Source organism: Palaemon carinicauda, chromosome 42 (assembly GCF_036898095.1).
Source record: "Palaemon carinicauda isolate YSFRI2023 chromosome 42, ASM3689809v2, whole genome shotgun sequence".
NCBI classification, from domain to species: domain Eukaryota; kingdom Metazoa; phylum Arthropoda; class Malacostraca; order Decapoda; family Palaemonidae; genus Palaemon; species Palaemon carinicauda.
This window is the reverse complement of record NC_090766.1, coordinates 61,125,161-61,140,795: the sequence shown is the minus strand read 5'-3', so window position 1 is coordinate 61,140,795 and position 15,635 is coordinate 61,125,161. Positions and strand designations below refer to the sequence as shown.

The 15,635-nt window shown below is 33.6% G+C and overlaps 2 protein-coding genes across 15 annotated transcripts in view; both read right to left on the bottom strand.

The window, feature by feature from the left end:
• Graf (GTPase regulator associated with FAK) overlaps positions 1–7,852 on the bottom strand; it is a 279,938-nt gene extending 272,086 nt beyond the window's left edge. For 9 of the 14 annotated variants that reach the window (XM_068365407.1, XM_068365408.1, XM_068365412.1 and 6 more), the window contains exon 1: positions 7,576–7,852. In XM_068365407.1, coding sequence (XP_068221508.1) covers positions 7,576–7,729 — 154 coding nt within the window. In that variant the 5' untranslated portion in view covers positions 7,730–7,852. The remainder of the gene's footprint in view (positions 1–7,575) is intronic. The other 5 variants (XM_068365417.1, XM_068365416.1, XM_068365418.1 and 2 more) reach the window with 1 other exon arrangement.
• Positions 7,853–11,594: 3,742 nt separating this feature from the next.
• Positions 11,595–15,635, bottom strand: part of LOC137632899 (zinc finger protein 330 homolog) — a 74,709-nt gene continuing 70,668 nt past the window's right edge. The window contains exon 7 of the mRNA XM_068364993.1: positions 11,595–14,326. Within this exon, the coding sequence (XP_068221094.1) occupies positions 14,121–14,326 (206 nt within the window). The 3' untranslated portion in view covers positions 11,595–14,120. The remainder of the gene's footprint in view (positions 14,327–15,635) is intronic.

Sequence of the window (15,635 nt, the reverse complement as noted above, 5' to 3'; positions counted from 1 at the left end):
CTAAAAAATTAACAAAATCTAAAAAATATAACAATGATACACATACTACAAAATAAAATCGACAGCCTAAGTCTGAACTTTCAAAGCAGTAGCCAATACGCAACAATTTCTTGTGAAATGAATAGGGTGAAATGACTAGTTTAGTACAGAGCTTGGGCCGGGGTGACCATTCAAATAAGACATTATGCGCTTTGATTAACATTCACTTGTCGCATTTCAACATAGCTTTTATCTTATTTGATTTGTATCTATTTCAAGTTTTCAACAGAACAAATTTAATATCGACATCAACATAATGTTACTATCTCAATTTATCCAAACACAGGGAAAGGGCTGAAAAAAATTATTTAGTTTAAGAGTCAACGTGATTATGATATACCACGAACCCTCAAATTTAAAAATACCAAAATGTTATCAAATAGAATAAAAATAATACGTAAATAAATATAAACCCTCACAAATTCAGAAATTAAAAGAAAATCCGAAGGTTATCCCGTTCCCCCAATAAGAAATAAAATATATAGTCTAAACCTAAGCAACAATAAAATGATAACACATAAGTAGGCTAACTAAGTCTAATTTGAAAAAGGTAGTGTTGTTAACTACCCTTAACCTGTCACTTAATAAAATGGGAGGAGTCAACTCATTTAACAACTAATGTGTATTCCTTATGAACTTTGCAACAAAATTATGGTTATACGCAAATTTGAAAACACACTAAACTCAAACTCTCCAAAACAAGAACGTTTTACAAACATTAGTAAGCTGACTGTAGTCTTATAGTACCAAAACAAGAACGTTTTACAAACAATAGTAAACTGACCTATAGTTATATTTTACCAAACAAGAACGTTTTACAAATATATTTTAGTGAATTGACCTATAGTCATATTTTACCAAACATGAACGTTTTACAAATAGTAAATTGACCTATAGTCACATTGTACCAAACAAGAACGTTCTGAAAACATTAGAAAATTGACCTATAGCCTTCTTGCACCAAACCTTCACATCCTTTAAAACCCAGAGGGTGTACAATCAAAGAGAAACAAAATCACAGAACAGCCTTGGTTGAAACGCTCAAAAAACCGTTAGCTTCGACTGCGTATTGCGGTATATGTCCACTTGAGAGAAATTACGCGGCGTTTCATATCAATCATAGCGAGATCCCCCAGTGAGACGAAACTCGTCGGTGGTTACAAGACCAAAATTACCTCGCAATACAGCATACGAGGTTCCTGCCCTTGAATCGCATGTGAGCGTACGCGTGTGTGTGTGTGAGGAGATGAAAGGGGGAGGAGATGGAGGAGACCTGAAGCCTTTCACCCGCAGCATCACAGGAAGTGCATGACGGAGAAGATAAACAAGCTGCTCGAACGTTTGACCTTCAGCCCAAATGCAGACAATGTTTGGAAAAAAAATGGTTGAAGGCAATTAACGATATTGCCTAAAACAATCGGGGACGTGTCAAAAGTAATTCTAATATTTCTGTGTTCATTTTAACAAGCACCGGAAACTCCACCAACTAAAACAAATTCCAGACATACTTCATATCAAAGAATAGTTTAATAGGAATATGTGCATTCATTTACATATTTAGGCTGGAATAATTATATGCAATTTACCAACGGACAAAAAATAGAAATCGTAAATGATTTAGTTACAAAATCTTCTATCGAAAATAGGACCTAACCTGAGATGACAGCAGGTGTGCACTAGTCTGATAGAGCACCTTGGGTAGAACCGTATATGCTCATCACTAAGTTTATTGCTGTCCTTGGGCCGTGGTTCACCGCATTCCAAGTATATATTATAGCATTGTTGTTATTATTATTAACAATACAGAGAAAGGCTGCTATATAAATAAATCAATAGCAACATATACAATATTAAATGGTATCACTTTGGCATAACAATAATGTACTTAAGATGATTATGCTATTCTTAAAATTTCTATAAACAAGAGTTTAAACACTACTTATAGAAAAGTATAAATAAAAACCTAATTTTTATTTGTAATTAGGCAATAAAACACAGTCTTGTTTATATTTACCTTACTAGAATACAAGAAAATTCAGCATCATCATTATTGAAATTTTATTTCAGGTTAAATATCAGCATTTCTTTAAGAAACCAATGCAAATTTAACTAACACCAAGATCACATAATCTTGGACAAGGGTAAATAGAAGAATTGGAAAAAAAAATCCAAATTTAAGTAAAGCATCACTCGTAGTTTTGACAATATTTCCTAATCATCTTCAACATTTTACCCTATAGTGAAAGACTGAACAGTAAAAAAAAAAATATATATCAATATTAAAAATAAACAAATATAAAATACAAGCGCCTTACTTCAATAAGTGAATAAACAAGACTAAATATTTTTCAAAAGAGAAGAGACACTACAAAAAATATCAAGTTATAGCATATGAAAGGAAATAAGAGCTTTATTCTACCACTTGAGATAAAAAAAAGACGAACAAACAATACAAATAATGTGGACAGATTTTAAACTGATAAGCCGTCAAATTTGAAGATTTAAAATCCCTCTTCTGGTGTATAAAAATAAAGTTTAAACAAATAATGTAAACCAACTTATAAAAAATGTATACCATAAACAAACCTAAATACTAAATATGTACTTTGAACTTACTAGCAAATGTTTAAAATTAATTTGGCCCAACTTCCTTGACATAGGGATAAAATCAAATGGAGTTATTGAGAAGCTTGCATCAAAGCCTGGAGTGAACCCCATTCAATCAGAAACTATACCAAAGAGTAACTTCAATTTCAAGGACTCATCAAGCCAGCCTCCTCTTTTGATGAAACGTATCTATTATTATTACCATTATCAACATAATTCTATCATAATCAATACTAGTCAAGATACTGGAAACCTAGTTAGAAGACCATATTGCTAGAAACTCAAACTCAAGGACTCTTAACAGGGAAAGCAACCCTTAACGGAAGGGCGAAATATATATTCAACACACCCACCAGCATTCAAATAGGCAAGGACGAAATCGAATGTTCAACTGGAACTAAATAACCATAGCGACATGTTTCACTGGTTTTCTCAAAGGTTCGAACCGAGTACCTGTTTCACGAGACCTACACGTCCTAACACAGAAAGGATACCTCCTAATTGCCATACATATACCTTCGCTGTGGGTGGCCAGGTATGCAAGAGGTCCCTCTTGCATGGTCGAAATTTGTGATGAAATACTCGCCACTGGCAAAATTTCATTACAACATATCCTTAAATTACAGGTAAAGGCCTACCAGGTACGAGGAAAACGTCGTCGAGATTATATAACTTTAACAATTAACAACGTTTATGATTCAAAACACTGTACTCATTTACATGGGTATAATATCGATCTACACATAAAGGCATGAAAAAACAAATTAATCTTTAAAATCACCTCAATTTAAAGCTATTTTAGCTTTGCCATTTCAATGATTGCTACCTATAATCAAAGCTCAATATTCTAAATCAAATGTCAAATTATTCCATGAATTACCTGGTGCTAAAGCTAATGCATCGAGAGAGAGAGAGAGAGAGAGAGAGAGAGAGAGAGAGAGAGAGAGAGAGAGAGAGAGAGAGAGAGAGAGAGAGAGAAAGGGCTCACTATTTTAAATCCAATACCAAATTATTCCATGAATTACCTTGCATTTTAAATAAAATAGGAAAATATTCTATAAATTACCTGGCGCCCATGCTAATGCAGAGAGAGAGAGAGAGAGAGAGAGAGAGAGAGAGAGAGAGAGAGAGAGAGAGAGAGAGAGAGAGAGAGAGAGAGAGAGAGAGAGAGAGAGAAAATATCATGCCAATGGTCTCACACCTGTGTGATGAGGGCTACCTCATTACGGCTCTCCTGCTTTGATGGTATGCATTTGAGAGAAGTTGCAATCAACACAAAACTTATAAACTTCACATACATAAACAAGTATATTTACAAGTGACCTTAAATTAGCCTAAAATATCTAAAGGTAGACCTTATCCCAGTAACGAAAGTCGCCATTTTCTACTACAGATAACTAATCTCCAAGCAACTGCATTTAATATGAGAGAGAAGGTTACAGTATATAAGTAATAAGAGCAGTAGCAGTCTAACCCATATGAGATTAGTGACTCACACCCAAGAACACCTGTTTTAACCTGACACTGAGTATCTGCAGGTGTAAGTTAAATTAACCACCTGTGTGAAATTATGGAGAGACGGCATGTCAGATTAGGCTATGGAGGTCTGCAAAAATTTCACAGGTTGTGTGATAATAGGTATAACTTTTAAAATCATCAAAAGAGGGTGGCATAGTATTTCACCCCTATGACCAATACGTCTTATATATATATATATATATATATATATATATATATATATATATATATATATATATATATACATATATATATACATATATATATATATATATACATATATATATATACACACATATACAGTATATGTATATATATATACATACATACATATATATATATATATATATATATATATATATATATATATATATATATATATATATATATATATATACATATATGAAATGTCAACTACCGATAACAAAACAGAACAAAGCAAGCAATCTTATCTTGCTGTTGACAAAAACTTAATTTTAATTGCAGTATGACACAACCGACAATTACAGTATATCACAATGGATCGTTAACATGCAAATTAGATATCTTACGATACTGTACAATCCAATCACTTCAGGAGAAAAGAGGATATTAAAAAAATAAATTCCCGGATATAACCTTTATAAAAACTAGTTACTTTACTTGACGCAACTGGAAGCTCCACTTCTACATTGAGAGTATTTTCCACACATCAACATAAATTCACATCTTCAGACACTCCTTCAGGTTAAAATCAATCCTTTTCCTACATATTTAAAATAAAGTTGAAATTATCTATTCATGTTGTGACACCTTTCATATAAATAGTTTCCCTTCATATTACAACAGTGAATTTCTCAGAGAGTACCAATTTACACAATATGAAATTTCGTATCATCTACCAGGCCAAACAGAAAGCGAAGGTCTCTCCATACACTCAGTAGCAGGCTACAGAATTAGTCACTCCAATCCTGACACTTTTATTATACACCGTCAGCAGCTTCTTCACAGACCCACAACCTTCTCTATTCTTTGGCCCAGCATCCATTCATTCTACGACCTCTCGATTTTTCCTTCCAAATATCTAAACGAGTCAGCCAGTCAACAGTTAACCCTAACAAGGTGAGCACCCTGTGGGCCTGCCGTCATCAATCTGTTATTGAACTGTCCCATATATATATACATATATATATATATATATATATATATATATATATATATATATATATATATATATATATATATATATATATATATATGGGTTAACTTTATTCCTTTTATATAAAGTTTAATTAATACAATGATCAGTTTACACAATTTTATTTCTACAAGCACCCAACTTAATACGAGAGAATCTTCTACAGCTAGGGAGTAAGTGAAACAATCAAGGGTAATGTAAAACCAAGAATAAATGTAAAACCACGGAAAAGATGCAAATGTTTAAAAAAATCGCAAATGCAACAAACACACTAAAAATATCATCTCATATTTCAATCTGGCAAAATTAGCTACGAGAAAAAAAAATTAAAAAAACGGATAATCGGATCGGCCTGGGAGGGAAGACTGGGCGGGAAGAAACTAGCCCTAGATGTAAATAAATCTAATTGGGGGCTTTAACTCCATTACTGTCGCATCCTATTCCAGATTATCTATGAATGCACGTGACATACACGAACACACCCTGGCAGCTAACATACATAAAAAAAATGTTTAACTGTTTATCAGAAGGGTGGAGATAAACCCTTAATTATTTTTTATCCCTCCATCAGAAAGAGATTTACGATGCGAAGCCAAACCAATCTATATTTCCTTAATTAATATGGCGTAAGTACACAAACCTGTCCAAGATAAAGATCGCGGATCAGGAATAAGTCACAAAACAAATGAGGTGACTTCTTTATCCAATCTGATAACCACACATAACCATGCCTGCCAAGTACTCTGGCTATAACATTCTTTAACACCACGCTACAAAATCGTAGTAAATATATTTAAAAGTATTTATTATTTTGATACAATAGCAACTAAATAGACAATCAAATGAAGTAACATGAGTTCTAACAAGAGTAAATACACGAGAGAGAGAGAGAGAGAGAGAGAGAGAGAGAGAGAGAGAGAATCATCAATGGGCCTCTATATACTGAATAGTCAAGGAGAGGTTGAAAACGTCATTGAGCCTACATTTAAAAATCGTTCACACGGATTTATCAACACGATCCCAATCACATAACCACGAAACACATAAAAATGAGGTTGATAAATGTAATTTTCTGTGCCTGACAGGAAAAAAAAAAACCTCCATTTCATGATTTCAGAGCTAGATATATATATATATAATATATATATATATAAATAAATACATATGTATATATATAAATACATACACACACACACACACACACACACACACACATACATATATATATATATATATATATATATATATATATATATATATATATATATATATATATATATATATATATATATATATAAGATAGGACAAGTTTCAAGAGAGCTTTACGTCTGTCACTAGGCCTATGCTACCCTTAGTCCTATCTGAATACTGAGTCTAAACAAATTGACAAGCTAACGGGATATGATGATAGAAAATATACCTAAACCTGTATCATTATCATTGTTAGCCAAGCTACAACCTTGGAAAAGCAGAATGCTACATGCACAAACACCACAAGCACTCTATAAGGGAAAATAGCTCAATGGATTTAGGGGAATAGCTGAATAGCTAATACACTATGTATGTGTAATGAATGAAAAATATAAATAAAGTATAATTTATGATCAGTAGCAACGATAAAATAGAGAAGTCATTAACGAACTTTAAAAGGAGATATTATGAAATACCAATCAGCATAAAAGAACTTGCATAAAAGTTTGAACTTCATTAAGAATGTAGGCTACTTAGGCTCACTAATTAAAAAAAAAAAACTTACGTAGCTACCATCAGGAAATACAATAACCCAAAACTGTTTCAAAGAAATTAATCAAATAACTTTACAAGGTATTTACAAATTATTGACAAAATTCAAGTCTGATGCATCCTTTCTAACGGTTGTGACCCGGGACCCAGAAAGGGAAACCTAAACAGTAGGCTAACCAAAGTCGTCTACGGTACGCTTGGGGTCCAACATAACATTTTCCTAAATAATAATAAAGCTGATACTTTAAAGAGGCAATTTATCATAACCCGGTTACTTTACTAGTCTGTCAAGTCTGCCAAAACTTTATTTAAAATAAAGGTAGAAATCTAGGCATAGGGCTACTGTAGGTTAAGAATTTTTTTCATATAAAAAACCCTACCGGTATGACAACACAGATCACTCACAACACATATGGCGTTATAGCGCCACCAGCATCTACTAGGTTACAAGCAAACAATAAAAACACTCAAATGACACTTGTTTTACTTACTTCGAGCGGCTTGAAAAAGCTCCTTAACTTCCTTGATCAGAGCCTTTATAGAACTATTCGTCTGATCTAATTCTTTCTCGTGAGCGTGAAGTTTTTCCCGAAAATAAGGACTGTCGGTAAGACAGTCCTTAAACTCCAGCGGCATGAGACCCATGGCCGAATTTAAATCACATAACCGCACCACAAATCATATGACACAACACTTAGGAAAAACACACAGCCCCGGCAAAGCTTCACCCACCTTTCGCACAAGAGAAATCTCGGTAACTGACGAAACTCGTGTCAACTTTGAGAATATGCAATAGTATAAGGAATTCTGGCATTTCGGAAAGCATTCATCGCATCACTTATAGGTTACAAGTTTACCTATAAAGAGTTGAGTCTTATTCTTGTAGCTTGAGCGTTTTGCATTTGTTTCTTTTATACTCACTAAGAGTGAGTTTCTGGCATCTATAACGTTGGGGGACCAAACGGATGGCGCGGCAAAACACTTGTTGCTGCGTTTTCTTTCCTTAATTTAGGGTAAACATTTATAAATAAATTGTTACGCGCGTAACCTTTTTTTTAAAGAAACCTTTTTTTTTCGGTGCCGACGCGTTTCTTTGCACGAGTCTGCATGCCTCTAAAATCAACGTATTACTAGTCATCTCAAAATTAGGGTTATTGCTTATTTTTTTCTTAATATCTAGCAACTAAGTTCAACAAATTGCATTTAATTGGATCAATTTATTGTATCGTTTTTAAATAATTAAGGAGAGATCCAGTATGAAAACTTTAGTTTGGTATAAAATGAAAAAAAAAAAATATGACGCCTCATTATTTGACGATCTTTACTCACCATTGTTAGGCTAGTTATTGTTCCTAAATACAATGTCTAATAATTTCCGAGCATTTCTCCTCTTCCACCATTCATAATTTCCCACCGAGAGAGCCAACAACGCATGTAAACAATAAATATTAACTTTGTCTTTGAAATCTTTTCCCTCTGCTTAATATGACGATTTAAGAAATTATAATAAAATGTATCTTTTCCAACACATAGGCCTAAATGTTTTAATTTCCTATTTTCCTTTGAGGTCATATGTGAAATAAGATCTCTACAGCATATTGTACTGGATTTACTATGGTTTGGGAAGCCATTCTTGATTCAGCATCAATGTTCTCAACTATGGGAAGACCCAGAGGTTGCAATTAGATACTACTTCGACTGGCCAGACAGTGCTACATTGGATATCTCTCTCTCGTTATAGTTAATTTTCCCTTTGCCTAAACATATACCAAATAGTCTGGCATATTCTTTACATATTCTCCTCTAATCCTACACCTGACAACACTAAAATTACCAAACAGTTATAACTACTGCACTGTAATTTTTTAGTGGCTACTCTCCTCTTGGCAAGGGTAGAAAAGACTCTTTATAGCCTTGGTAAGCAGCTTATCAAGGAGGTCACTCCAAAATCAAACCATTGTTCTCTAGTCTTGGGTAGTTCTATAGCCTCTGTATCATGGTCTCCCACTGTCTTGGGGTAGTTATCTTGCTTGAGGGTACATGCACTCGGGTACACTATATCTTCTTATCTTACTAAAGTTTTTATAATTAACATATGAAATATTTATTTTAAAGTTAATTTTCTTAAAATATTTTATTCTAATTCTCTTATTTCATTTCCTCACTAGGCTATTTTCCCTGTTGGAGCCCCTGGACTCATAGCATCCTGCTTTGCCAATAATGATAATGATGATAATAATGAAACAGTAAAGTTACGAGGTTTGACAGTAAGTGCCTTAAATAAGGCTTACAGTGAATCACATGCCACAGTAATATCTTTTTTTTTTCTCAATAACCACTTCTCCCACATTCCTCCGAAACTTCTTTACGGCATATTCAATATGATCTCCATGCAGATTAATGCACTGCAGTTATCTACAAGCTTTGACAGTATTATGTATGATTAACATATTTTGCTGTGTAGAAAAAGATACTATTATTTATAGAAATCTCCCAATCTCTTGCTATTCATCCACACTATTGGTACACTTTCTTACTGCCTTCTTCATACTGTGTATAGGCCTAATTCAGACTAGAATACCAAAATGCAACACCAACCAATAAGACACAAAACCTGTGATTGGACCCCAACAAACTAAACCATGACCCAGATTCAACTTGCGCAAGGCAAACTGGGAAAGCATCAAGTTATACCTAGAGACTTGGATATCCAATATAAGCCCAGTCCCAAAGCACTACAATGCCTTCCAATCACTCGTTTGGGAAGTTTCAAAGAGAAGCATCCCTAGAGACTGGAGGAAGAGCTACATTGCAAGCCTCAATGAACAATCAAAAGAACAATAACAAAGTACATTCATGCATACAACAAAGATTCCTTTGCTGAAAGTATCGTGGAACTTGGTGAGGCCCTTCTGGCCTTAATCAGCAATGAGAGAAAAGAATGCTGGCATGAAGTCATAACTTCCATAGTTATGACCCATTACAGCAACAAAAACCTGAGCAACCACTGATAAACTGAACTCGGGAAAGAAACCCCCCACCAGTTAGCATACTAACTGGTGCTGAACGACAAGCCTCACAATAAAGAGCAGGATTGCCTAATGAGACAAGACATGGACTGTATCATGAAAGACTGACAACAACTCAGCTGTTCACCTTAGAAGAACTAAATGCTGCCATTAAATATCCCAAATCTGGTAAAACGGCCTGCCTAGATGGCATAACAAGAGAAAATATCTCACATTTCAGAGATAAAACAAAAGCATGGCTACTATTGCTACTCAATTCCTGTGCAATGACTTTCTAACTCCAAAAGATTTAAAGAAGAGTGAGAATAGAGACCTTGCTGAAACCAGGGGAAGACCATCATCCCCCAAAAGCAATCGACCAATATCTGTACAGTGGATTGTGTACAATTTATACGAACTAATGATCTTAGCTTGTATCCAAATAAAACCTAAGAGAGAGAAATGACAACATCCTCCAGTGGGTTTGACATTGGCACAATAAGGTATGATGAGTACAGAATATATCAAACCACTAAAAAAATGCTTTAAACAGAAAATACACTACTACAACATTTTTTTTTACCATAACATGGTCATTCTTTACCTTTGTGTTCATGTTCTTTGTAGTAGGAGAGGCAATCGTTAATGGCACAACAAGGCAATATCATTTGTCAAAGCAAATTTAGCAGTTCAGAGCAACTATAAAATACATAAAGAAGAGGCAAAGCAATCATACAACATTGGACTTGAATAGAGCTGGTTTAAACCTTTTTTTACTATTACTAGTTACTTTTACCAGACCACAGCGTCAAGACACCTGATTCTCAGGAGCTACTGTTTATGAATGTAAGACCTCCCCAGCCACTTGTAGCAATAATAACTGACAGCTTCTTTTTGGAATGAAGATGACCCCAACCCAGCGGTGGGTACCATCCTACTGCTGTCCCACACCTTCATACATATTTTTTGTACAAGTACATTTGGTGATCATCACAAATTAATTGTACTGTTATTAACACTTATGACATAAACCATGGAAAAATTCACGCACAGATCTCTTTATGAATAATGATAAAGATATTTGAAAATCCTAATCACTAACACACCTAATCAATCAACATAATCAAAATAAATCAATTGATAGGCTTCCACATCTATGATCTTACATTCCCTCCTTATGATGAACAGTTTAAAATATTTGTACGAATGTTATCAATTTTACAACCATAGTGAAGTTATTTCATAGAAAAATACATAAAACTTCCCATCATCAAAGTAATCAATATTAATGCTCATGAAAACACATACCGTAAATCTCTATTTTATTGATAACAAGAAGCATCTGTACATTACATTTTATAGTAAATCTGAAATGCAATTTTTCCATTCATAAAAAACTAATAGAAATTACCCATACAGCCAAGATACAAGAATCTCAAACACTGTATCACAGATAGGATCACTATCAGAGAAAAAAAATCATCAAGAAGATGTACATATAAAAAAGAGGATAGAAGAAAAAAAAGTCTTCTTCCTCATATGAATATAAATAGTTCTAGATAAATAAAGTTTTCTATTGTCTTCTACTTATTCTGACAGAAGTTTACATTTCTTTACTTTTAAACTGAATCCATTTTAAAACACAAAAGAGTAAAATAATTCTCAAATATTATGAAGAAAAAAGCAGCTACATAATCTATCTGTATCAAAAATAAGTCAAATATATTTGATTGGATATAATACGTGGAATTAAGATCGTAATTGCTCACATGGTTTCAATAAAGTCTGATCACATACACATTCTATAGTTTCAGTTACCTCACAATTAAAAAATACATCAGCCAAGAAATAATGTTGCTACACCTATACCTGGCAAAAAGCACCGACTTGTAAATTTAAAAAAAAAATTTCCAAATATTACTACATGTACCATTTCTACCGCCCTTTGGCGAAATTGGTCCTGATTGTTTGATGGTAACATTTTCTTGGGACAGAAGGGAATATTATGCTCCCATTAATTGTCCTTCTCGTGTACTTTGATGTAACAATATAAGACTACCTGGCGTCCCATAGATGTCAAGTACTTTAGTTTTTTCATACCAAAATTACCCGATCAAATACTGTAAAACATGGAAAAATATATATGCCTTTTAATAGGAGGAAAATGACTCGTCCACCTTTATGAAAATGTTTTGCAAGTTAATGGTTTTATCAAATTGTAGTCATTGAATCTCTAATACATAAGGAGTAAATACAGGATTCTGAAAATTACCAATCACCTATCCCTCATCTAAAGTCAGGTATCTTTCATAATGAAATATATAAAATAAACCATTTTCTGAATAACTTTTAGATGATACATAGCATTAAAATAGATAGTCAAGCTCAAAATTCTGAATAAACATGTAAAATAGCGATTTCAATTTACATAAAGAAAAACTAACTGCCAAGACTGATTTAATGGATTTGGGCCATATGGCCACACAGGGGCTGAGGAGACCATTCAATGCCAGAAGACTATATCTTATGAGAAATCTTTGCAAAAACTGCTGAGAATAAGTTACAGTATTTACACAATTACAGTATTAGGAAAAAAGCATATACTGTAATGTGCAATTCCTTTAATTAGACAAAGGCTATTAGAAACTTATTGCAACAGATAATCCAGTGAAAAATAGAATTTGATCTGTTTGGAAGCATAACTAAACTGATTCTAAAACTATGCTAATATAGGTGAAAAACACCGTAAAACGCTTTAGGAAACAAAGCTCTTTTTCTCTTTAAACCAAAGCTGAGTCTTATCTTGAAAGCTTAAAGTTTCATAAGTATCAAGTCTTTCAATATTATGATTGCCTAAAGTCAAATGCATTTCCACTAAATACATCAATATAACCAAATGGCTGACTTTGGTAAGATTGGTTTACCAGCAATAAATATCATAAATATTGTAATTCATTCCAAATTTCTAGTAAAAATATTAAAAATAGACTTATATGATCTAAAACTACTAATTTAAATGTTCACTCATTGGCAATGTTGCTCATATGATTATTATAAAATGTGTACAGTATCTTTAAAACTTAATCGATCATCATTATTTTTGTATTTGCTGGAAATTATTTTCATATACATTGCATCTGATAACTAATGTGGGTTCTTTTCCTTATTTCCAGTCATCATCTTTAGTTAGCTTTCCTCAATTCTTACCCTTACCAAGAATATGAAGAACAAATTTTGAGAAAAAAAACATGAAACATTGCACTGCATATATATCATATTCTATTCATAACATCTTATAAAAAAACTGACAAATGAATAATAAGATTTGTTACCTTCAACGGTCAATTGTTAGCAATGTTAAATAGTTTTAACAGGTAAATTTCTTTAAAAACAACCAGTTTGTATGGTATGTCAGTAACAGGATGCAAATTTCATCAGTACTTATTTTCAATGTCACTTTTTTATTACCTTTATACTTTTAAATGCAAATAAATATTATGTTACTGTCTATCATAGTATGTGTATGTTGAAAGTCTACATTAATTGCTGTACCTTGATGTGTGATTGGTAGCCTAATGTTTTATGCTGCAACTTGGATATGCCGAGCACACTTATTCTCCCTTTATTGCAAATCAATTACGAATTCATAATTATAGGGGCACATTTTGGGGATCTATTTTACCCATTTTTCTTTCCATAACAAACATAATGAAACCTAAAACTATATACCAAACCATCTTTTAACATGAGTAGCTAATGATTTACAGAAAGTATGTCCTTCAATAAAGATAAAATTCTAAGAAATATGTTTCCATAAAACTAAAAATTGACATACACTAATTCATTAAAAACTGATATGGATTAATAATAAACAGATTTACAAAATAATATTTAAGACACTCCTAAGAACAAGTAATTACCAATATTCTTTTCATACACCCAATTTTCTTAAAGCAGTCCAGTCTCCTAATCCTGATAATGAAATCAACCACCACCACCATTTTTTAAATGTACTGCATATAGTAAATTTATTTGCTTTTTTCTTCCTCTCCATCCTCCTCCTCAGAATCATCTTCATCGTCATCGTCGTCTTCGTCATCATCGTCGTCGTCATCGTCATCATCATCATCATCATAATCATCGTAACTATATCCCTCATAGCCAACTGCTCCTTCTTCTGCATAATCTTCAGTGCCATACGATATTTGTTGTCGACCATATTTATGGGTGCGAGCTGAAAACGGGTAAGAAGAGAAGTTAAAGCTGATACAAACAATCTTAAAGCCTCTACTGTAGATTACCATAATACTTGAGTGTAATGTAAATTTTTGTTTATTTAGAAAGATGGTTTTATAGACTTTACCCCTATCAGCAAATAAAATATATATAATATCAATCTAAACTAAACAAAAACTTACAATGATTCTACTTGTAAATAATCTTGCTTTTACAAATGCTGTCTTAATAACTAATTTATTCTAACAAGACCTCTAAGTTACAGTAAATAGATGGACTCATTATAAACATAAGTTGAAAATGCTTTATAAGTTTAGAGAACACTTCATAAGATTTGGATGCAAATATAAAATTTTTAAAAAGTAATTTGTATTTTTCCTTGTTATATAAATCTAAGTCCTTTAAAATAGGTGGATGTCTTCAGGAGCGTTACAAAGGCTGTTGAATTTGTTAACGAGGTAGTAAATGACAGGTGGTGCGTACAAGCGAGTAGCCTGTCCACCTGCCTGTAGGTGACTTCACTTTTGACCTTAGGCTCAGATCCAGTAATGGTACGACCGCTTCATCCTACATACCAGACTAACATCTACACATTATCATGGACAAGATGTTTCCTAACCCATGCGGGAGCTGGGCTGCGTACACAACTACTTGAGCCGCTACAACAGGACCAAGAATAAAAGTGTCAAGGAAACTATGGGTATACTCACTTAGATATGCCAAACCACCTTTGTGCCGTGAAGGTGGTTTGGCATATCTAAATACCAGCCTTCAACACCTGGTCCTGGCTGATACCTCGGCCCTTAGTTGTCGAGGCTTATACCATATAGATTGTCTCATGAAGCAAGAGAGAGATTGTGTTCCTTGATATCTCTTCCTTGGTTCTGCCAGTGTTAAGGAAGAAATGCTGATACTCAGGCCTGAGATGTTGAGTCTTCATTATATAGCACACATCACCTCACGTAGAGAGGAGACGGAGAAAATTTCGAACCTGGGGACATGCACTTCAGGATTCTTGGTTCGGCTACGAACTCTGTCAAAAAGTCATGAGACCTTGCAACCCTCAATGTAAGTGACTAAAAGAGGGACCGGGCAACTTGACAACTCTTTTTGCCAATGCTATGGCTTAGCAAAAAGACAGTCTTGAACGTTACCTCTCTGTCTGACAACCTTTTCAAACAAGGTACACATAAAAGCCTTGAGCACCGTGGTCATGTTCCACTCTTGGGGTGAGATCAGAGCATAGACAACTCCAAAGACCGTACTAAAAGCTAAGCGTTTGACAGCCGTGAGTAAAAGTTGCTTCT